Below are 24,840 nucleotides of genomic sequence, written 5' to 3' on the forward strand. Positions count from 1 at the left end.
CGCGATGAGCGAGGCCAGTCGGGTGTGCTCCGGCTACTACAGCCTCAACCACAGCTTCGTGGAGCCCTTCCACTGCCCCCGGCGCGGCGAGGGGGCCACCCTCCTCTACTGCTGCGGCTTCGCCGACCTCAAGTACTGCTGCAGCGAGCCGGGCAGCTACTTCCCCTACAAGCACAGCTACATGTGGAGCCTCAGGTGGGCAGGGCCGGGGGCTGGCGGCCGGGGGTCTGGGAGGCTACCAGGCGGGCCCCGCCGGGAGGAGGGAGGGCGCCCGCGTCCTCGCCACACGCTCGGATCCCTCCGCGGGGTGTGGGGGGGATAGGAGCCCCCAAGGGCGGGTGAGGGCCCTGCCGAGAACCCGTTGGTGGCCACCGTCGTCCGGGTGAAGGTCGCGCAGTGGTTCTAGAGTTGTGAAACCGCGCGGGGACCAGGGCAAGGCACGCGCGGGAGGAGCGCAGGCGACTCGCCCAGGGCGCAACCGAGCGGACTGCTCTGCTCCCCTCCCTCCTCGCCCGGGGACCCGTCCCAAGCCCGCGGCTCGGCCGGGCAGAGTTACTCACAGGTAACTTGAGGAGGTTTTCGTTCTCTTTTTGATTCGAGTATTTGGTGCATTTGAATGGAAAGGGGCTCTTTTGAGATTCATTTTAAGACGTTAACCACGGATCTGAGTATTTTAAGCCTCTTTGTGGCTGAGAAGGAATTTGCTGTATCCTTAAAAAAAAAAAAAAAAAGGTGTGTGAGTGTGTATTTGGGCGCGCACAGGCGACAGGGCTTTATGATTTGCCCTTTCCGTTGATCTCACACTAATTCCAAACACAACCGGAGATCCACGGAGAGGAAGAGTTTCAGTTGCTATGATTACACACCGAAGAACCTTTGCAGGACACCCGCTTTTCTCAACATCTGAGCTCTTTGGCCATTGCTAGAAAATGAAGGGACTTTCAACGGTGGTGTCTTTCTGGCCTCTCTTTCCCATGATGGGAATTTTATAATAATTAAATATTAATTTATTCAGTTGGTATTCACACAGATACTTTCATTATGAAGTGCTTCCCTCCCCTCCACTCCAAAAGACTGAAAACTTAGACCTTCATTCTTACATTGTGCCCGGAGAAGGAATATGGTGCTGAGGTTATAGGAAAGAACTGCCACACCACCAGAAATTGTTTCTGACAAATTAGCTAATGTCTGGGAGAGAGAAAGAGGCTGACTCTGCTAAGGACGAGGAAGAGTACTTTTTCTCTCAATGTCCTAGCATGGTCCAGAACTTGGCACACATGCCAAGACCACAGCAAATGACTTTAAATGTTGCTCCTTAGAGCAGTAAAGTCATTTTTTTTAAATGCATTGCAAGCTTCTAAAAAATCTCAAAAGGAATACCTACTTACCAAGTTCAACTACAAAGTAGGGTTGTGCCGTAATAGGCAATATCTCAGAAAATAATGACAGCTTATCCTTACTACTTGTGGAAGAAATCTGTACTGCACTGGGATATTATCTGGCCTTTTGGAAAGTGACATAGTAACCCAGCTCTGAGTCCTTGGAGGTGTTAATAGGGTGGCAGCACCTCTGAGAAGAGGCTGTCAACTCTTAAGTCAGACTCAACTGGAAAAGTGCCTGGGATTTTCAGATCCCTGAATAGTTCAAGAGTGACAAGCAGCAGAAGATAGAATACCTTGCAAAGGTTTATGAGGGAACAAAAGAATGAATAGCTTGCTGGAGTCTTCATTCAGCACTGACAATGCAGCTCAGTTGCTGGGAAATATAAAAATCATTTCAACTGATGGTATCAGTTGGCAATGTAATCCTGGGGTTCTTCTTTAGTTATTAACCTCTGAGAACACAATGGGGAGGTAAACATTTAGAGCTTCAGTTCCCTCATATTCTTTGCTCTCTCCCCTAATTTAAAACAGTCCAACTGTGAAAAATTTCCCCAATGTCACTAGCATCTGTTCTGAGATTCTGTAACTGCTGCAGAGAGGTTCAGGTGTGGTACCTCCAGGTAAATGAAGTTGTCGAGTCGGAGAATTCATTAATGTGATGGCAGCTACAGACCTTTTCTCAGGGATTGAAAAGCAAACTGCCCTGTGGTGCTTGGGAAGGAAAGATAATTCTCCCTTTTCTCTGCCCCACTCGCATCCCTTCTCCTCTTATAAATAAATCCCTAACATCTAAGGGTTCCCTTTGGAAACTTTCTTCAGGACCTAGGAAGATAACACATGTTGCACAAGGCTACACTCGAGTTCAGTAAGTTATTTATTGAAATGAATATTTTAGGAGATTCACAGAGCTGCATCTTTATCTGGAGTTTTGCATGCATAAAGCAGCATTTCTAGAAAGTAGAACTATGACACTGAAACAGTTTGTTATGATTATGAAGAATATCTTTTTATAATAGAAAGAAGTGCCATGCTGTTTTTATTTTTCCTTCAAGTCATGTGATCTGGTTTTTAAATTGTGTATCAATACATGTAAAGCCCATACAATGTCCTTGAATTCAGTTAAGTTGATGATTTTACTCTTAATTGACAATCACTTTTTCACTTTGAAGATGTTTTTAATAACCGGGTTCTCGTTTCAGAAATCTTGCCAGATGTCTTGCCCCCTAGCTGCCTTGTGAAGCAAATAATTAATTAAGTGACTTATGTTCCCATATGTCTGTGTAGCGTCCTAGCCCTTCCTGACACATAGAATTTACAAAAGTCAACTTTGGTGCAAACAAGCATGAAAGAGTAGTTGCCAGAAGCAGGGAATCTACCCCTTGAAAGAGAGGGCACCAAGTGAGGGCAAATTCCAATTTAAATGTGTAACTATATACTGACTCTCCCTCTCATTGGTGACTCAGACAGTAAAGCATCTGCCTGCAGTGTGGAAGACCTGGGTTCAATCCCTGGGTTAGGAAGATCACCTGGAGAAGGAAATGGCAACCCACTCCAGTACTCTTGCCTGGAAAATCCCATGGACGGAGAAGCCTGGTAGGCTACAGTCCATGTGGTCGTAAAGAGTCGGACACAACTGAGCGACTTCATTTTCTATACTGACTCTAACCATAAAATAACCTAGCCTACACTTGTGTGCAGGGTTAAGGGAACTGGGCTGATTAGCAATAGACAAGTACAGAAATCTTTTTAAATCTGACTCCATGTCTTTGGCTCAGAAGGCAAACAACCTCTAAATGGCAAAGAGACTTTATCCTCTAACATCAAGCATAGTGGGATGAATTTAGCCCTTCGCTTTCAATTCTGTTCTTCCTCTCAAAGCAGGGACATACCTAGTATCCCTGGTCAAATTCTCCCTTCCCTCCCTTTTGGAACAAGTCAAATTTGTTAGCGCCCTAATCACTGGGAAATAGCAGAAGCTGAAAGGAAGCCAGAAAGATAATGAAGAAAAAGATCATTACTTTTCAATGACTAGTCCAATGACTGTTACTTTTCAGTGATTACAAACGGATCAATCATCAGTCACTTATCATTTACTTCCATTTATGAAACATTAACTACAAGTTAAATACTCTATTAAACACTTTTAAGTGTGCAGATCACTATGGGAAAGTCAACAGAAGTATCTGCTCTTGAGCAGTTAAAATGTAATTTTATGTCTTTACACACCCCCACACACATAGGGCTCATGAAAGTACATGTGTTTATATATTAGTCTTTCAAGATAACTTTCTTTTTTTCCAAGCTTCTTTTACCATTTGAAAACATTAAGTTCATAGGTTTGTGAAAACTATGTTATTTCTCAAATGATTAGCCTTATACATAACTGTATCAGGAGGAATGATTATAAAGTGAGTGCTGAGCAAATATCAGATGTGAAATGCATTTTTAGAGAAAAGTACAAAGCTTTCTTCCTTAATGTTAGAAGTCATTGGTGTTATGTTCTTTTAGAAAGGAAAACTTAAGATTGAACATGAACTTTATATAAATTTCATAAATATTACTTTCCTTTAATTAAACTTTCTTCTTCTCTCTTGTAATAGTTATGGTTTTGTATATTAATACATGATAAGTCCCATATACATCTCCAAAATAAAAGTTCTACACTTCTGGCAAGTATTTGTTTCAGGATTTTTGCAGAGGTAGATCCCTGGTGGCTCAGATGGTAAAAAATCCAGCTGCAGAACAGGAAATCTCTGGGTCAGGAAGATCCCCTGAAGAAGGGAATGGCTACCCACTCCAGTATTCTTGCCTGGCAAATTCCATGGACAGAGGAGTCTGGAAGGCTACCGTTCATGGGGTCACAGTCAGATATGACTGAGCTACTAAACACATACAGATGTTTTTCTATTCATCTTTTATTAGTGAACCTCATCTTTCCCCTAACATACATTAATAATAGAGGTTTATTGGATTGAGATGTTCTTGAACCATCCCTAGAGAATTGTGTGACCTTTTACCTGTAATATGAATTCACGTGGTATTCTATAGTAATATTAACATACAAATGTATAGAGAAGTACAGTAAGAATTTGATGGTAGAAAAAGGTGAGCTGTAGATCTCAATCATATGCTGTTTATAGTAAAATATACTTTGGTTATGGATGACTGAAACAAGAACTAACAATATTTAAATCTTTAGTTTATGTGCAAACCAGTTTGTGTGACAGTCACCATGTTTTTTCTGTTTTCCTCAGCATTGGTGCCCTGATCGGATTGGGAATTGCTGCCCTTGTTTTACTTGCCTTTGTCATCAGCGTCTGTGTTCTTTGCTACTTATTTCTGTATACAAAGCCTCAAAGATTAGACACTGGCCTTAAACTTCAACACCTAGAGGCTGTTTCCACTCAAGAAGGTAATCAGTAGCCATTATTTGCAACCAATTACCTGTGCTCTGTTCAAAGTAATAACCTATGCCTGGGTGACAGACTATACACTTAAAAATGAATGCTTTTTGAAAATTCAGTTTATTATGTGTCTTTATAAAAATTTATGTTGAATTAGGTCTTAATGATGAAACACCTCAAGATTGTGGTGGTTTGTGCTCAAGGAAAGATTGTGCTCAAGGAAAAAATAGTGGCAGGATGTAAATGTTCTCATGAAAAATAATACATTGATCTAATAAATTCACTTTAATTTATTTAGGTGTCCCTCAATTATAAAGGTTGTATCCTCTTGAAATTTTTAAATTTTGTTTTTTGATGGAGCCAAAGAAGTTAAATAAACAGAGGAACAAAATATCTGATAGTTGATCCTCAGGTTGCATTGCTCTAAACTGATTGGTCAGTGGTCAGTTAGTCATTACCTGTGTGCCCACCATGTGCAGAATTCAGAGACATATAAAAGAAATTAAAAAATAAATAAAAGACAGTCTTTGTTCTTGAATAGATCACAAACTAGTTAAGCACTATGGGTATGTGTATGTGTGTGTATATTTGTGTATGTAGTGCAACCATAAATTAGAAATGTTAAAACATAAGGTTTTTGGAATTGAGTCTCATTTTATCTTAATTATAAAGTGCAATACATGCTAATCATTATTATTATGAAACAATCAGAAAGAACTTGTAAAATTTTTGTGAATACAAATGTCTATTGGTGTCTTTCAAAAGTCAGTTCAGTCAGTTCAGTTGCTCAGTTGTGTCCGACTCTTTGTGACCCCATAGATTGCAGCATGCCAGGCCTCCCTGTCCATCACCAACTCTCGGAGCTTGCTCAAACTCATGTCCATGGACTCAGTGACGCCATCCAACCATCTCATCCTCTGTCAACCCCTTCTTCTCCTGCCTTCAATCTTTCCCAGCATAAGGGTCTTTTCAAATGAGTAGGTTCATCAGGTGGCCAAAGTATTGGAGCTTCAGCTTCAGCATCAGTCCTTCCAATGAACTGATTTCCTTTAGGATAGACTGGTTGGATCTCCTTGCAGCCCAAAGGACTCTCAAGAGTCTTCTCGAACAACACAGTTCAAAAGCATCAATTTTTCAGTGCTCAGCTTTCTTTATGGTCCAACTCTCACATCCATACATGACTACTGGAAACGGACCTTTGTTGGCAAAGTAGTGTCTCTGCTTTTTAATGTGTTGTCTAGGTTGGTCATAGCTTTTCTTCCAAGGAGCAAGCGTCTTTTAATTTCATGGCTGAAGTCACCATCTGCAGTGATTCTGGAGCCCCAAAAAATAGTCTGTCACTATTTCCATTTTTTCCCCATCTATTTGCCATGAAGTGATGGGACTGGATGTCATGATCTTAGTTTTTTGAATGTTGAGTTTTAAGCCAGCTTTTTCACTCTCCTCTTTCACTTTCATCAAGAGGTTCTTTAGTTCTTCCTTTTTCTGCCATAAAGGTGGTGTCATCTGCATATCTGAGGTTATTGATATTTCTCCTGGCAATCTTGATTCCAGCTTGCACTTCATCCAGCCCGGCATTTTGCATGATGTACTTTGCATATCAGTTAAATAAGCAGGGTGACAATATACAGCCTTGACATACTCCTTTCCCAATTTGGAACCAGTCTGTTGTTCCATGTCTGGTTCTAACTGTTGCTTCTTGACCTGCATACAGCTCTCTCAGGAGGCAGGTAAGGTGGTCTGGTATTCCCATCTCTGGTATTCCATTTTAAAAAGGAATGATCATTAAAAGTGGTGATCATGAATTTTATTTTGATATACATATTGAATATATTTAGAAAAAATTTAGACTATATGTATTACATATATATTTAGAAAATGACACAGGTGCTTACTAACTTTTATTTGAAAAGAAAGTAAAAAGCTCTCTTCACAATAATTTAGAAATTTCCTTCCCGTATGTCCCACTTTAGCTGAATCCAGAAACTTATGTTTATGGAGTACATACTCCTCGACCTTCTCAAATACACCAGCGCTGCATGACTGCATTAGCTCTAGTTTTCTTCTCTGTAGGGATCTCAAAGGGTGCCCTGTGCCACAAAGCAAGTAGCCAAGATCCGTTTGGAGTTTTTCTGAAGCACTGTTTAGAGATTACATGGCCAAATTGACAGGTTGTTAGCTGAATTTAATCCAATGGCTTAGACTCCGTTTCTTCACAGGCAACATGAAGCAGTGGACTAGTGATTATCAAATAATCAAATAGTAAAATCAATTTTTGTCTCAATTACTTAGACATTTTATAGTCCTTACATTTTATTGTGTGCAAGAATCACCTAGGGAGCTTGTTAAAACCAGAGATTTCAGACTCTGCATTTCAAAACAAATTGCTCCTCTTCCTGCCCTGATCTTTCTCTCCTACTGTCTATTCTCCACAGAGAAACCAGAGGGAGCCTTAGTCAGGTTACATCACTACTCTGGTAGAAATCCTAATTGCTTCCCATCTTTCAATAGATGGAAATGGAGCCCTATATGTATGGAGCCCTAACTGTGAAGTATGGGGGTTTGCCCTTTCCACCTTTATTTCTTGCATCTTATGTCCAGCCACGTTGGCATCTTTGCTGTTCCTTGAAAATCCTGCCTCAGGGCCTTTGCGCATGCCATCTCTGTACTCTGGAATGTTTTTCCCTCACTTTCACTTTCTTTAAATCTTTACTAAGTCACCTTTCCCCATCACTAAATCTGCATCTTTACCTTCAACATGTCATGCCCCCTTCCTGCTTTATTTTTCTCCTAAGCACTCACCACTAATTTACTATGTATTTTACTTATCTATTGTCCAGTTTTTCTCTATTCCAATTAGAAACTTCCAGGAAAGTAAGAATTTTGTCTTGCTTGCTCACTATGAGTCCCTAGTGCCTAGAATGGGCTTTCCCAGGTGGCACCATGGTAAAGAATCCATCTGCCAATGCAGAAGACACAGGAGACACTGGTTTGATCCCTGCGTGGGGAAGATCCCCTAGAGAAGGAAATGGCAATCCACTTCAGTATTGGTGCCTAAAAAATTCCATGGACAGAGGAGCCTAGCGGGCTACAGCCCATGGGGTCACAAAGAATTGGACATGACAGAGTGACTGAGCATACTGCGCCCAGAACACTTAACACGTGTTTACAGAGCACAGGGTGCCCAGAACACTTAACACGTGTTTACTGAGCACACGGCGCCCAGAACACTTAACAAATGAACTAATGAAGTAGCACTGCACATCTGCTGTAGGCGATCAAAGGAGCATGTTTATTGTCACCATTACAGTCATCAAACATTCACTGAGAGCCTCTTCTATACAATACATTGTGCTAAATAAAAATTGATTGTTTTTTCCTGATCTATCTCAGGGAGTACTCCAAAATTTTATTCATGCTGGCTCTGAGAGCCCAGCAACAGAATTAGTTGGCTTGTTGATCCTTCTTGCAGTCTTATGGCTCTTCAGCTAAGGAGACCCATTGATGTACTTCTTACATAGTAAGTTGAGGCTACTTGCTTGCAAATGAACTATCCCCACTCCGCCCCTCTGAAAAACAGTTTATCAAGTCAGCAAATTAATTCAATACACTTTTCCTGAGTGATTACTCTTGGTAAGGCAAATTTTTTACAACCACTGCCTTCTGCTGCTTTTAAATTAGATGATTTGGGGCCCATTGGTTGATATTAACCAAGTAAGACATAGTGGAGAGCCGAAAACAAAATAGGTAATTCAAATGTTACTGGAATAGGAAGGGAAAGCAATTTATATTTGAGAGTAACTCTTCAAAGTTATAATTAAAAACCACTGCTGTACCTATTGTTAAATATGCATGCTTCATTCCAATGATTCTCCCACCCAGGGATAGATGCCAGTGTTCCAGCATGAGAAAACAAGACTTTATTCCATTTAAGGAATGCCTTTAAAGGTTAGGAACATAATATTATATTTGTATAATAATCAAGCAAGTAAAACTACCTCAGAGAAAAATTGATTTCACCAGTTACCACTCCTTTCTTTTTTAAAAAAAATTTTTATTTTTTAAAAATAAGTTTTGGCCAGGCAGCATGTGGGATCTTAGTTCCCCAACCAGGGATTGAACCCATGCCCCCTGCACTGGAAGTGTTGAGTCTTAACCACTAGACCACCAGGGAAGTCCCTACCACTCCTTTCAAAACCATCTGTTCTTAAGACTCAACCTCCCATTATTTTAATTTTTTTAAACATTTAAATTTTGTGTTGGGGTATAGATGATTGGGCTTTCCTGGTAGCTCAGCTGGTAAAGATCCGCCTGCAGTGCAGGAGACCCCAGTTTGATTCCTGGGTCGGGCAGATCCCCTGGAGAAAGGATAGGCTACCCATGCCCGTATTCTTGGGCTTCCCTGGTGGCTCAGCTGCTAAAGAACTCACCTGCAGTGCGGGAGACCTGGGTTTGATCCTTGGGTTCGGAAGATCCCCTGGAGGAGGGCATGGCAACCCACTCTAGTATTCTTGCCTGGAGAATCTTCATGGACAGAGGAGCCTGATGGTCTATAGTCCATGGAGTTGCAAAGAGTCAGACGGGACTAAGCATAGTGCAACCAAGCTGATTGACTAACAATGTTGGGATAGTTTCAGGTGAACGGCAAAGGGACTCAGCCATACATATACATGTATCCGTTCTCCCCCAAACTCCCCTCACATCCAGGCTGTTACATAACACTGGGCAGAGTTCCCTTTGCTATAGAGTAGGTCCTTGTTGGTTATCCATTTTAAATATTGCAGTGTGTACATGTTAATCCCAAACTCCCTGACCTTTCCTCACATCCTTCCCCGCTCCCCACTGTTGGCAACCATAAGTTTGTTCTCTAAGTCTGGGAGTCTCTTTCTCTTTTGTAAGTTCATTTGTATCATTTCTTTTTAGATTCCACATATCAGTTCAGTTCAGCTCAGTCGCTCAATTGTGTCTGACGCTTTGCGACCCCATGAATTGCAGCACACCAGGCCTCCCTGTCCATCACCAACTCCCGGAGTTTACTCAAACTCATGTCCATCCAGTTGGTGATGCCATCCAGCCATCTCATCCTCTGTCGTCCCCTTCTCCTCCTGTCCCCAATCCCTCCCAGCATCAGGGTCTTTTCCAATGAGTCAACTCTTCGCATGAGGTGGCCAAAGTATTGGAGTTTCAGCTTCAGCATCAGTCCTTCCAATGAACACCCAGGACTGGTCTCCTTTAGGATGGACTGGTTGGATCTCCTTGCAGTCCAAGGGACTCTCAAGAGTCTTCTCCAACACCACAGCTCAAAAGCATCAATTCTTTGGTGCTCAGTTTTCTTCACAGTCCAACTCTCACATCCATACATGACCACTGGAAAAACCATAACCTTGACTAGATGGACCTTTGTTGGCAAAGTAACGTCTGTGCTTTTTAATATGCTATCTAGGTTGGTCATAAGTTTCCTTCCAAGGAGTAAGTGTCTTTTAATTTCATGGCTACAATCACCATCTGCAGTGATTTTGGAGCCCAGAAAAATAAAGTCAGCCACTGTTTCCACTGTTTCCCCATCTATTTGCCATGAAGTGATGGGACCAGATGCCATGATCTTAGTTTTCTGAATGTTGAGCTGTAAGCCAACTTTTTCACTCTCCTCTTTCACTTTCATCAAGAGGCTTTTTAGTTCCTCTTCACTTTCTGCCCTAAGGGTGGTGTCATCTGCATATCTGAGGTTATTGATATTTCTCTCAGCAATCTTGATTCCAGCTTGTGCTTCTTCCAGCCCAGCGTTTCTCATGATGTACTCTGCATATAAGTTAAATAAGCAGGGTGACAATATACAGCCTTGACATACTCCTTTTCCTATTTGGAATCAGTCTGTTGTTCCATGTGCAGTTCTAACTGTTGCTTCCTGACCTGTATATAGGTTTCTCAAGAGGCAGGTCAGGTGGTCTGGTAGTTCCATCTCTTTCAGAATTTCCCACAGTTTATTGTGATCCACACTGTCAAAGGCTTTGGTATAGTCAATAAAGCAGAAATAGATGTTTTTCTGGAACTCTCTTGCTTTTTCAATGATCCAGCGGATATTGGCAATTTGATCTCTGGTTCCTCTGCCTTTTCTAAAACCAGCTTGAACATCTGGAAGTTCACAGTTCATGTATTGCTGAAGCCTGGCTTGGAGAATTTTGAACATTACTAGCATGTGAGATGAGTGCAATTGTGCAGTAGTTTGAGCATTCTTTGGCATTGACTTTCTTTGGGATTGGAATGAAAACTGACCTTTTCCAGTCCTGTGGCCACTGCTGAGTTTTCCAAATTTGCTGGCATATTGAGTGCAGCACTTTCACAGCATCATCTGTCAGGATTTGAAATAGCTCAACTGGAATTCCATCACCTCCACTAGCTTTGTTCATAGTGATGCTTCCTAAGGCCCACTTGACTTTGCATTCCAGGATGTCTGGCTCTAGGTGAGTGATCACACCATCGTGATTATCTGGATCATGAAGATCTTTTTCGTGTAGCTTTTCTGTGTATTCTTGCCACCTCTTCTTATTATCTTCTGCTTCTGTTAGGTCCATACCATTTCTGTCCTTTATTGAACCCATCTTTGCATGAAATGTTCCTGTGGTATCTCTAATTTTCTTGAAGAGATCTCTAGTCTTTCCCATTCTGTTGTTTTCCTCTATTTCTTTGCATTGATCACTGAGGAAGGCTTTCTTATCTCTCCTTGCTATTCTTTGGAACTCTGCATTCAGATGGGAATATCTTTCCTTTTCTCCTTTGCTTTTCACTTCTCTTCTTTTCACAGATATTTGTAAGGCCTCCTCAGATAGCCATTTTGCTTTTTTGCATTTCTTATATAACCTCCTATTATTTTAATTTATAGAATTGAGATGTTTGGCAGTTTGAATGGCCTAAAGGGAAACATGTTTTTGTGCATATACTAAAGCTGACTTAAGGCATGGAACTTTTTTTGTTTCTATAAATGGCTGTAGCATTACAGAAGAAACAGGCCCCAAATGGAGTCCCTTGTGCTAAGCGCAGCAGCAAACCAAAACTCTATATCTAACTGCAGATTCAGTCTCTCCCAGGAGAGAAATTTTAAACCTATTGGTCTGGAATTTCGTGATCAATACTAGTGAGGTAAACTGCAGGACAGGGTGATTTTACCAGAAAAAAAATATTTTCTTTTGTTTATGATTTCCTTATCCTATCCCCCCTTCCTATAAAATCCTTCATTGCCTGCATCATCTCAGAGCCCCCTTCTACTTGCTAGGTGGGATGCTCCCAATCCATGAATTGTTGGATAAAGTCAACTAGGTTTTCATATTCACTCAGCTGAATTTTGTTTTTTAACAATAGTCCAAGTCTAAAATAGTCTAATCTTGGACTATTTTGCCAAGATTTTTCATTCAGATATCTTTATTCTCTTGGGGTTCATTATTTTTAATGTATACAATTGAAGGCTTTATACATTTTGAATTGATCCTGAAAATAGCAGGTCTCTGGTACTGACTACATGTAGAGTTTAATTTGGCGACCTACAGGCTCACTTAGTACAGAAGTACTATTGCTAAGCAATTGATTGGGCTTTAAATTGTGTCCCATAATCATTTTCTTTCTTTCTAACTTTTGTGTTTTGAGTTATACCTCTATCAAATGCTAATGTTTAAAAGAATACCATGGTTTGTAAATTATACTGTATAGGACAAAGAGTTCTGGGCAAAGGATGACTGTGTGAAGGACATCTTTCTGAGGAGACACTCCTGGGATTAGGGCATAAATTATGGAAGAATTAATGGCTAACAGGGGAGTAATTAAAGGGATGATTGTTTTAGATTCTTGTTTCTCAAATTTTTCCATTGGAGAATCCTTAAAGGTAGATAAGAAAGGAATGGTACTGCCAAAATTCCAAGGTTTCCTTGGAAAGGCTTGCTTTATGAGCTTTAAATTATTTGAAGATGCCCATTATACTTTTTAAAATATGGTAATTTTTAATTTGATTGCAAATATAATGACTTGTTTTATCTACTAATAACATCATATCCTTTCCACTTCTGAGTAAAATTGATGCTCTTGGAAGATAAAATATATTCATCTTGTGGCTCTGAGTATCCATTGACACTCTAGGGTCGTGGAGTGTGCTGGAGAATCAAGGAGAGGGTCCTTAGAAGCAGAGTTTTTGATGAAAATGAGAAGAGCAGAGAGTAGAGCTGCTTGACACAAATAAAATAATATTGTTGTATAGGAATAATAGACAACTCCAATTACCTATTATTTGATGGTCTCTTTTGCAAAGGCAGGCAATATAAATGGAAAAGGTACACAAATCAGCAGTAAGGCACAGGTTGTCTAGGAGAGAAACAGAAATTATATCTAGAAAACTGAGAAAGCAAAGCAAATTTGACAATCACATATGCAATTATTTGTTCTGCCTGTGAGCAAAGTAGGATTTGGACCAGCTCAAAATGGTTTGCTATATTTCTTTGTAGAAGGCATCCTTACGTGCCCAGGAAAAAAAAAAAAAAAAAAACTTTCTCTTAATGCACTTTCTTATTAGGAAAATTAAAAAATATAGAAAAACTAGTAACTTCATCCATGATTGCATCGCACAGAGGTAACAGATATTAACAGTGGTGAATATCCTTCACAGATTTTTTTCCTATGTATCTATAGATACATGTATGTATAACAAAATGGGGAAAAATGAATCCTATAACATGGGTTTTTTTCCACTGAACAATACTGACATCAGTGTTTGCCAATAAACACCACTTTTAATGATTCCATTTTATTACTCTGATGGAGTGCTATGCATTTTTATTCTTTTATTTTGACATAGTTCACACTTCCAGAAAAGTTGCAAGAAGTATAGAAAAGGTAGTATACCTTTTCTCAGCTTTACTAATTGTTAATACTTTGCCTCATTTCCTTCAAAATTGACTTTCTTTTGATGTATATTTTCTGAACCATTTGAAAATAATTTGCAGATATCATGCTATTTAACAATAAATATTTCAGTATGTGTTTTTTAGGAACAAGAATTTTTTTCTTATATAATCACAATATATTTATCAAAGTCAGGAAATGTAACAGTTATATAGTAATATTATCTAATCTGTAGTTCATATTCAAATTTTGCCAATATCCTTAAGTAACTATTATTTTCTTATCTAGGATCTAGTCCAGAGTTACATCTTATAATTAGTTATCATATTTCCTTAATCATTTTTTTGTCTTTGAAACTTTTTGCCATTACCAAGTAATTTGTTGGGAGGTATGAGAACATCCTGTTTCTCCTTCAACTATCACACATGGTTCTTGACTAAACGTTTTCATTCAAAATACAAGATAATTTCCAAATTATTATTATGATAGCTATAAAATAGTGATTTTCTAGCCTCATCATTTCTTCTGTTTATTAGTTGTTATTCTACTACAAGGAAGAGCTTTCCCTTTTCCACCTATTTATCTATTAATTTATTAATATCAGTATGGACTCAGATCTTTATTCTAAAATACTCTATTACTATCATTGTTTCTTTCAATTCATAATTTATCTCAGATTCGGCTTGTGGGAGCCCCTTTAAATTGGGTCCTATGTCCTTTTGAAATATGTACATCATTTTTTGAACATTTTTTTTTATGTCACAAAAGGTTCTCAAGCCTCCTGTACTTTTCCTTTTTCCTGTGCCAGCCCTGAAGTCTGCTATTTCTCCAAGAAGTCTGATTCATTTTATTTGGGAATGGTGTTTAGAAACCAAAGTCTGAGTATATCACACTTTATTAAATTATTGACTTGGAACTAGCTTCCATTTTTTTTTCTACTAATAATATACATATGCATTGAACACTGAAGTATTTTCCTAGCATAAATCCCTAGGAATGGAATTGCTGAACAAAGATTTGGTACAAATAAAAGGCTTTGGATACAAGTTGCTAGCTGTCCTCCAGAGAAGCACTGTTTCACGAGTATTTTTATTTCAAAAGATATACATCTTACTAATTTCACTGAAGGAAACCATATAGTGTTTTTAAGCTGATCTAATTAGGAGTGAAGGCAGAAATTTTAATGTTCATTTGTCATTTTTTTGTGGTATATTGTTGCTCATATTCTTATACACATTTTTCTAAGGGGGTGTTCATTTTTCTTTGCTTTATAGGAACTTCCCATACAGTAACTAAATTTTTTTTTACATATAATGTAAGTATTTTTCATAGTTGTTGCCTTTTTAACTTTATATGTGACAATTTTTCAACTGTATGTTTCTCCTTTTATGATTTCTCTCTTTAGTTTCTTTTTTTTAAAATTAAATAATTAATATATTTTTGGTTGCTGGTAGGCTTTCTCTAGTTGCAGCGAGCGGGGGCTACTCTCTGCCGCAGTGCACAGGCTTCTCACTGCAGTGCTTCTCTTGTGGAGCAGACTCTAGGTTAGTGGGCTTCAATAGTTGCAGCATGCGGGCTCAGTAGTTGTGGCCCATTGGCTTGGTTGCTCTGTGGCATGTCGGATCTTCTCGGACCAGGGACAGAACCCGTGTCTCCTGAATTGGCAGGCAGACTCATCCAGTGCACCACCAGGGAAGTCGTCTCCCTTTAGTTTCACACTCAGGAAGTTCTTGTGTGCCTAGCGGCTCAGTCGTGTCCGACTCTTGCGACCCCATGGGCTGCAGCCTGCCAGGCTCCTCTGTCCATGGGGATTCTCCATCTAAGAATACTGGAGTGGGGTGCCATTTCCTACTCCAGGAGGAAGTTCTTCCCTTACTCTAAGATATAAAGATATTCAGCTATATTTTCTTCTAATACATTTCTTTAATAATCCTGGAATTAAATTTTTGTGTAAAGTGTGAAGTAGGGATTTGCCGTTATTTTTATTTTACAAATAATGAGTCAATTGTCCAAATATTCATTGGGAGATCTATCTTTTTCTCTTGTCAATTTAAATGTCACCTTTGCCATAAACTATTATATATACTGGGATCTGTTTTTAGATGTTCTGTTCTGTTAAACTTATCAGTCTGTTTATTCTCAAGCCAGTAATATACTTTAAAAATTATTGTAGCTAAATTGTTTAATACTCTGATTAGGCACGACTTTCTCTTCTTTCCCATTATTTTTCAAAATTACACTGTCAGGTTTTTAAAAATCAAGTGGTATTTTGATGGGTTGTGCTAAATTTATAGGTAACTTTGTAAGCTATTTTTCTTAGCAGCCTTAATACCACTTCAACCAAATTCTGCTCAGAACACTTACTAAATTATGATGCCAAAATACTTTTAAATGCTATTGTTTCAAAGAGATTTTAAGAACTCACTGTGACCTCAGTAAAAGATGAGGTAATTTGAACTCAATGGCAGCAGAGGACACTTGTGTCTCCTGAAGGGACCTTTCTACTGAAAATAATGAATCTGGAATTTCCTGCAACTCTTTTTGCTCCTAGAATGTAGAAAATCAAATTGCTCAGTAGAGCTACTGCTACTTTTAGCAGTTGTGGGTCCTCCTCAGGGAGCAGGGTTAGGCAATGCTGGCTGATACTGGAACCAACTAGCAAAATAGAAGCCAATCTCTCACTTTGAAAATTCATTTAAAAGGTTTAAAATATCAGCTAAATTCTTTTGTGAGCCATGCCAGTCATCTGTGGTTGAAAGAATCCAACAATGCAGAAAAGAAAAAAAAAGTCCAATTGTACAAAAAATAGGGTAGGAAAAACATTTCCGGAGAGAACTGAGTTCATTCACTGTTGTAGGAGCAAGTCTAAGATTTTTTTCACAATGAATTGTTAACTGTATTTTCATGAGATACATATGTGTCCTCCAGGGGAAGGGAGAATATTGAAGAAGGGAGTGGTCAATAGATCACAGGGTCATGAGGCAAATTTTGCTCACTTCACCATTTTCCTCAGATCCAGTTTTGCGGTTCTGTGCATGTATTAAATTTGAAGGGAAAAATGTCCCCTCGTAAATAAAAAACACCTTTAGGATGCAATTTAAGATTGCTTGTTTCCACTAGAAGAAAATGCAAGATGAGTTGGGTGGGAGAGCTTTCTACTAAATAATATGTCAGCTGATTTGTCACTGAGGCTGCTATAGGGCAGCAGATTGGTAATGCAGAACCTGGGAGGTCACAGAGTGGCAGAAAAGCTTCATTACAGTCCTGCCAGATAGCCCAGAGATAAAGACCTACAGTGGGGCCCAGCATTCTTTGGATATTTTGAAATGGCCGGCAAAAGTAGAATTCACAGAAAAGTTTCAGGATAAATGGACCTCTGAGGAATGGTTCTGAAAATGAATGTAAAATTTAACTATTGTAGAAAAAAAATTGGCCTAGTTTGTGATGAGGATAAGCGGAAAGATTTTGATGAATTTAAATGGTGAATTTGATTTGCTTGATGAAGTGAATTTAAATTTTGGCAAAGGCCAAAGTTTTAATTTAAATGATGGGCTGAGAGGCGTAGGATTAAAGGAAGGTTGAGATTTCGGGATGTTGAAGAAAAGAATTAACATGGGACATGAGCAGCAGAAAGGACAACTAGTGTCAACCCAGGAGAGGACAGGGATGTTGGATCTTTGCAGTCTGCACTCAGGTAAAGAAAAGAAGAAATTAAATAAGAAAAATCCTTTATGTGTAACAAATCCCTTGAGAGCCCAATGGTATTACAGATTTCTTATTTAAAATTTAATCCATGTTGTAACCTTGTGACAGAAGAGGCAGCTGGTTTTATCTATTTGTTGATTAAGAAGGTAGCTTCTGTTTATTAAAGGGCAACTACGAAAAGGTGAAAAGGAAAACTAGGAAAAATAAGGTTTTTTCTCATCTCTCTTTTAAAATCATTCCAAAGGGATGCAGTTAGCTGGACTCTGATATCACTACAAGCACAGTCCCACTTAACTGCAGTTGCTTTTTCCATAAAATGCCCAATTATTCTAACTTACCAGAGGGATATACATTTAAAGCACCTTTGACTTTTAGAAGATGCAGGTTTGATCCCTGGGTCAGGAAGATCCCCTGGAGGAAGAAATGGCAACCCACTCCAGTATTCTTGCCTGTGAAATCCCATAGACAGAGGAGACTGGCAGGCTTCAGTCCATAGAGTTGCAGAGTCAGACACAATTGAAGCGACTTAGCACACACACACCCACACAAGCTGCAGGAAGAGAGGCAACACCAGGGTGTTGACTTGCTAATCAAAGTTCTTGCTTCAAATGATGTCAGTATGGTGTTTATATCAAATCTTTTCTTATTTTCTTATGTAGCAAATCAGTTTGGCTAGTGGAACTGCCTAGCCTTAAGGAGCCAGTCTAAGAAGTGGTCTTTGTACCTGCATTGGTTAAAAGGATCCAGTAGCCAAGGACACAATGAACCAGGGCTGGGGAACAGGGGGTTTTACAAGTTCTAGACGAAGGAAAATCTATAACACTGGAATGTGTTTTGCAAGCCTTTAAATCTCAGAGGGCAGTAGGCAGTTTAGATAAATTCTTTCAGTTGTTTCCAGAAAAACACATAATGGAAACAAGCTGACAGCTCTGGAGATGGCTTAAGGGAGAACCCCAGACTAAGGGATTCCTAGAGGGAAGCTCAAATTAAGGAATTAACTTTCTGAGTTTAATCCTCATAAAAAGCAAAAAACCCTCTTATGTGACCAGGTAGAAAAACCGTCTTGAATGTCTCACTAGAATATTAGGAATTTAAGTGTGTAAAAAGCTTAGGAAACATGAAGGATTTGAATTAACCAACATTACAGTCCTCAGACTTTCAGGACTTTGACTAAAAGGTTCAAATTTTAGATGTTTATTCCCCCCCCCCCCCCCCATTTATCACCCAGTAATTAACCCTAACAAGTCTCCTTTGGCAGAAATGGGAAGCAGCCTCTGAAGTGGCCTTGTAACCCCGTTCCCCACGTCCCATAGATAGGTGCCCTCACTCTTTCTACATCAGCTGACTTACTCAGATGAAGACAGAGACCTGGGCCTGTCTCCACCCTCCTGCCCTTGCCTGTGCTGTTCTCCTTGCCCAGAGCAACCCTTTCCCACAAATTCCGCCTCAGTCTCACCCACCCTGACCCACTGGTTCAGATGGGAGCCTGTTTGTGCAGAGCCAAGGCTAATTTCTGGCACACACACAAGGTGACCACCCCAGCCAAAAGCCATCTTTCCCGTGGCCTTTGCAATCTGTACTATTCAAGTTACACTTGCTGGTACTGCCCTGTGATTTGTCTGTATATAGATATGTTTATCTCCTCAACTAGAGAGTAAGTAAGCATCTGGCCAAACAAGCCATGACTAATACATTTTGTTTCCTCACAGTGTCTGCTCTGTGCCCACACATAATTCACCCCAGATAAAAATGGTTGAATATGAACAGTTTCCTTTTGAGGAAATTGCCTTAAGGATGCCGTAAGAGGAAAGCCTGGAGACTCTAGTACTTGTGAGAACTGGTGAATAAACCTAGGACTTCCAAACCTCTCTGATACCCAGCCATGCTGGAGTCTGTGAGTTGAGATTGTCAGGATTTACTACAAGTGGGTATAGTTTTGCTCGCCCAAGTATGGCTGTTTTCTTTGCCACTTAAGAAGATGATAACAATAACCCTATATGCAAAACAGAAAAAGAGGCACAGATGTACAGAACAGACTTTTGGACTCTGTGGAAGAAGGTGAGGGTGGGATATTTCGAGAGAACAGCATCGAAACATGTATATTATCTAGGGTGAAACAGATCACCAGCCCAGGTTGGATGCATGAGACAAGTGCTCGGGCCTGGTGCACTGGGAAGACCCAGAGGGATCAGGTAGAGAGGGAGGTGGGAGGGGGGACCGGGATGGGGAACACATGTAAATCCATGGCTGAGAAAAGAAAAAAGAAAGAAGAAAAAAAAAAAGGGAAAAGAAAAAAAAAATATGCTGGAGAGGGAATAGGAGTAACAGGCACAAACTATTATGTATAAATAAGTGACAAGGGCATATTGTATAGCATAGGGAATATAGCTGATATTTATAATAACTTTAAATGGAGTGTAATCTTTAAAAATATTGAATCACTATGTTGTATGCCTAAAACTCACATGATCTAAATCAACCATACTTCAACAAAAAAGAAAAGAGGAGCTTCCCTGGTGGTTCAATGGTAAAGAATCCGCCTGCCAATGCAGGAGACATGGGTTTGATCCCTGGTCCGGGCGGATCCCACATGCCATGCAGCAACTAAGCCCATGTGTCAGAACTACTGAGCCTGTGTGCTAGAGCCTGGGAGCCACGATCACCGAGTCCATGTGCCGCAACTGCTGAAGCCTGCACTCCGTAGAACCCGTGCTCTGCAACGAGAGCGGCCACTGCAGTGAGAAGCCCATGTACCTCACCTGGAGAGTAGCCCACTCTCCGCAGCTAAAGAAAAGCCTGCTTAGCAATGAAGACCTAGCACAGCCAAAAATCATAAAGAAAAGAAATGCTTATATCAGATGCAAATTCTTCCCAGGTAATATGGAAAAAATTTATATTTTAAATCCTTGGTCTTTTTACCTGCTGTGATACTGTAGAGTACAAATGATGCTAAACCAATAAAAATAAACCTACAAACATTTCATTTTCCAAATGTATATAAGGCAAATAGTTTCAAGTGTGTGTGTATATATACATATATATATACATATACATGTATATATGTATAAACACACACACACACATATATATATAAACTTAGGTAATGGGGTATATATATATATATATATGACATACATACATACACCCTGGAGAAAGAGAGAGATATATAGATCCCATTCCTTAAGTTTTTAGCAGTTACATTTGAATCTCAAATATCCTTTAAAGTCTACCTTGCAAATAATAGTCAAGAATCTATCAGGTCATAAAATGTCATGCCAGCTTCCCCAACTACATTTATCTTAAACAATTTGGCTGATTGGGCGAAGAGCTACTTGCCAGGCTAGAAAATGTGATTACAACAATTAACTTTTTGTTTCAAAATCAAATTATATAGTCGAAACATTATGATTGGATGTTTAGAGACAGAACATTAATTTACTTAACACCAAAGAGTTCAGAAGTAATGAAATAAAGTCCATCTGTTGTAGGCCCCACATTTTAAACTTACGATACTTCAATGTTAGCTCAGCAAATGCTGCGCGTTTCAGGCATATGGGTAAGATCGAAGAGCTGGAGTGAGACATTATCCTTCAAAACTTATCAGTAACACTGCCCCTTAACAACCCACAGTGGAGGATGTCCTCACTGACTCCAGAGAGTAGTCTATGTAATTACTTGTAAATGGGCAAAGCCAGGCAGTGTGAACTCACTTAAAGGTGAGGCTCAGACTTATCTAAAGTAGGAAAGTGAAAAAGTCATATAAGAAGACAGGCAGGGCAGCAGTGGAGAAACAGACATAGAGAATAGACTTATGGACATGGGGAGAGGGGAGGAGAGGGTGAGATGTATGGGGAGACTAACATGGAAACTTACCATACCTAAAACAGATAACCAACAGGAATTTGCCATATGTCTCAGGAAACTCAGACAGGGGCTCTGTATCACCCTAGAGGGGTGGGATTGGGAGGGAGGTTCAGAAGGGAGGGGATATATGTATCCCTGGGACTGATTCATGTTCAGGTTTGACAGAAAACAACAAAATTCTGTAAAGCAATTATCCTCCAACTAAAAAATAAATAAATTTAAAAATTTAAAAAAAAAAAAAGAAAGAAGAAGACAGACTAGATGGCAAACAGTAGAGAAAAGCTACTTCTAATAGTGAAATCTCTTGACTAGTGAGTCTCCCTTCCCCTTTAGGTAGTTTTGGAGCAGACTTTCTAAAATTTAAAGGCTAAATAAGAGTTATTCAAGTAAAGAAGAGAGTTAGGGACACCAGGCAGCTGGAAGCATGCAAAGGCTTGGGGCAGAGGCAGCAAGCGAGCAGGACAAGTCTGGGAGCCTGTCAGTCAGTATTTTCGTATGTCTGAAATGCCAAGTACAAGGAAGGGAATGGGGCCAACTGAGCCAGGAGAGGGAAGCAAGGCTGATCCTCAGTCTAAACAAGAAATTCAGATTTGATCCTAAAGGATTTTAAGTAGGGAGAAGCTGTTATGAGGAAATGCTATATGAGCAATAACTATTATCGTATTGCTTGATAGTATTTGCACCTTTTCTCACTTAACAGTTTATTCAATATAACATTAACAGAACATTCAATATAATTAAAAATTTCTTAGAAATCACTTTTTCAAATTAAATGGCTGCATCATACTTCACTACTATAGTTAAGATACTTACATTTTTTGGTACTGAAAATAATCAGTGAGTATCTTTATATATAAATTTTAGAGCTCATCTCTCATGGATTCCTTGGGAACTTCACATTAAAATCACAAGGTACGAACACTCTAGACTTAAAAAATAAATGTACCAGTTTACATTCCCATTGGGCTGTCCCATTAGCCCAGCTTCCTGGGGCCCAGCAGGACATCCCCCACTACGGGTTGATTTCACAGACCAACACTCAAAGGGGCAATATTATTTATAAGTCTTGAAAAATGATGTCTCACTACAGCTAGCAGATGTTGCCCACTGGCCTGAAACATGCATAGCATCATTCTCTGGGCTAATATTAGAAGTATCTTAAGTTTAAAATGTGGGGCCTTGAGTGGTTACCATATATGGTTTTATTACTTTTCTTCTGAATTTTTGTGACAATAATATAGATTACTAATATACTAAGTATAGATTACTTACTCTTAGTCAAGAAAGATTACTTTTAATTTGCTCCTGAGACATGAAAAATGGTATTGTTTTGAATTTACATGTCTTTCTGACTAGTAAGATTGGAGATGCAGCATATCTTTTGTCCATTTCTTTACCAACTAAGAGCTGTTACTGTCTTACATATGGATGTGTAAGTCCCTGTTATGGTAGACATGAATCATTTGTTCTAAACATTTCTTCCCAATTGACTTTCAGCCTTGTCTTGTGCAATCTACAACTTTAAAACTTTTTACTATGTCACACTTTCAATCTTATTATTTCACTCAACAAATTTATTCAACACTAGCTACATGCAAGGCAATTTTCCTGCATCATCAGTGAGTAAAATAGTAAGAGATCTCTGGCATGTGGCACTTACATTTTAGAGGGAAGAGACAGATAATAAATGAGAAACAAAATAAAAAGGTAAATTATAGTATATTAGAAGATCAATACTATGGGAAAAATAGTAGAGAACAGAAGGAATTGGGGATGGGATGGAGGGAATGTAGGTTGTAATTTTAAATACAGTGTTTAGGTCCCATTGAAAAGGTGAGTTTTGAGCAAGGATTTAAAATTAAGAGTTACCATACAGATAATCTCAGGCAAGAGCATGCCAGAGTGAATAGCCAGTGCAAAGTTCTCGTGGCTAGAACATGCATGAAAGTCTGATCAAAGAGGTGAGAGTGAGAGTGAATCAGAGGACAAAGAAAAAGATGAAGTCAGGGATATTAGTGTGTGTGTATGAGAACATGTAGGCCATTATAAAGACTTGGGTGAGATGAAGGGTTCTGAGTAGAGGATGTGCTTTATGTTTCAAAGGATTACTCTGAGTGCTGTGCCCAAAATAGAACAGTGGTAGTAGTGAAGGTGGTCTGATTCTGGATATTATTTTAAAAGTGTAGTCAACAGGATGTCAGATGAATTGGTGGTGGGGCTGAGAGAACACGAGCAAGGCTGACTGGGGTTTTAGTCCTGAGCAACTAAACACATGGAGTTGCCAGCAATCGAGAAGATGAAGACTGTAAGAAGTTTTTTTTTTTTTTTTTCTGGGAATGATCCAATTATCAGTTTTGGACTAACTTGAAGATGTCTATTAGATATCCAAGTGGAGATGGTAACTAGGCAGTTGAGTCTAGAGTTCAGGAGAGGTGTGGGTTAGAGATATGTATCTGGGAATGATCAGCAGAGGTAGTGTTAAAAACTGCGGGGCAATTGAGACTTACAAGGGAGTGAGACAGCGACAGGAACCCATGGCTGGAGCCCACAGGCCCTCCTCAGCCTGGAAGAGGAAAAGGAACCAACAAGAGATACCAGGAAGGAGCAATGGTGACACCGGAGTGAGTCGAGGATTGGTGGCATCTAGGAAGCCAAGGAAAGAACATGCCACTGATGGGTCAGATAAATGTGGCTTGTGAAGTGGACTGTGGGTCTAGCAACAGGGGTTTGGTGAAGAGCACCATCTGTGACTTCTTGCACTGCTTTCACATATTTGTAAATTTTAAAAATATATATTAAATTTGTATATATTGCTGAAATACATATTGTTTTCATATTTAATTTTTCTACCACTGATTATAATAATCCATTTCTTCACTATGAGCTTGTTAGTCTAACTTCTGATGAGCAAAGATCCATATTACTCCACCCTTGAGCATTCTGGACTCATTTACATAAACTGAGTTAATGGGATTGTTGAACAAACATGTGCTTTTTAAATGTTACATCTAAACTCATTACAACAGCAAAACCTTGAGATTGTTGTAAATTATGACGGACTTTAGCTTTGTTCACTTCATGCACAGGGACACTTTTACTAAGCAACCCAGAAATTGTTACCTTCTGATTAAAAGTGTACTTTCCTCCATGGAAGTATAGAGAAAGAAAGGTAAGCATGGAAACAGAATCCTTACTTTTGTTATTGAAAATTTCCCTTATTTGACCTTCAGGAAAAAGTGCTCAGGAACAACTCTGCAATGATTCAATTCTTATTCATCCACAGTGCTTAGAGGACATCTTATTTCCCATATTCTAAGAAGTTTATTTTTTTAAGGACAAATTTTATTTTACTTTTTTTTTAAGGACAAATTTTAAATTAAAATTTGATGTCATAATTTCAAATAATTATTTCATTTTGTTTTGTGTATTTATTTGCAGGCGACTCAAATAGAAAAAGCAAAGTCCCCCGTTCAAATGCAACATCAAATTCAACAAATGAAACGTTCTATGAAGCTGATGATATAATTCAAGAAAAAACAATGGATACGACACAAATCAACACTGCTTATTGCTAAAAATACTGTGTTGTAAAAGCTCACTGG

At 39.2% G+C, this 24,840-nt stretch overlaps 1 protein-coding gene across 1 annotated transcript; it reads left to right on the forward strand.

Moving 5' to 3' along the window:
- Window positions 1–24,831, forward strand: SHISAL2B (shisa like 2B). Its single transcript, XM_065905129.1, has 3 exons — window positions 1–195; window positions 4,637–4,794; window positions 24,677–24,831. The coding sequence occupies exons 1-3, from the start codon at window positions 5–7 to the stop codon at window positions 24,811–24,813; spliced, it is 486 nt and encodes a 161-aa protein (XP_065761201.1). The 5' UTR covers window positions 1–4; the 3' UTR covers window positions 24,814–24,831.
- Window positions 24,832–24,840: the final 9 nt, after the last annotated feature.

This window comes from Muntiacus reevesi, chromosome 14 (assembly GCF_963930625.1).
Source record: "Muntiacus reevesi chromosome 14, mMunRee1.1, whole genome shotgun sequence".
NCBI classification, from domain to species: Eukaryota; Metazoa; Chordata; class Mammalia; order Artiodactyla; family Cervidae; genus Muntiacus; species Muntiacus reevesi.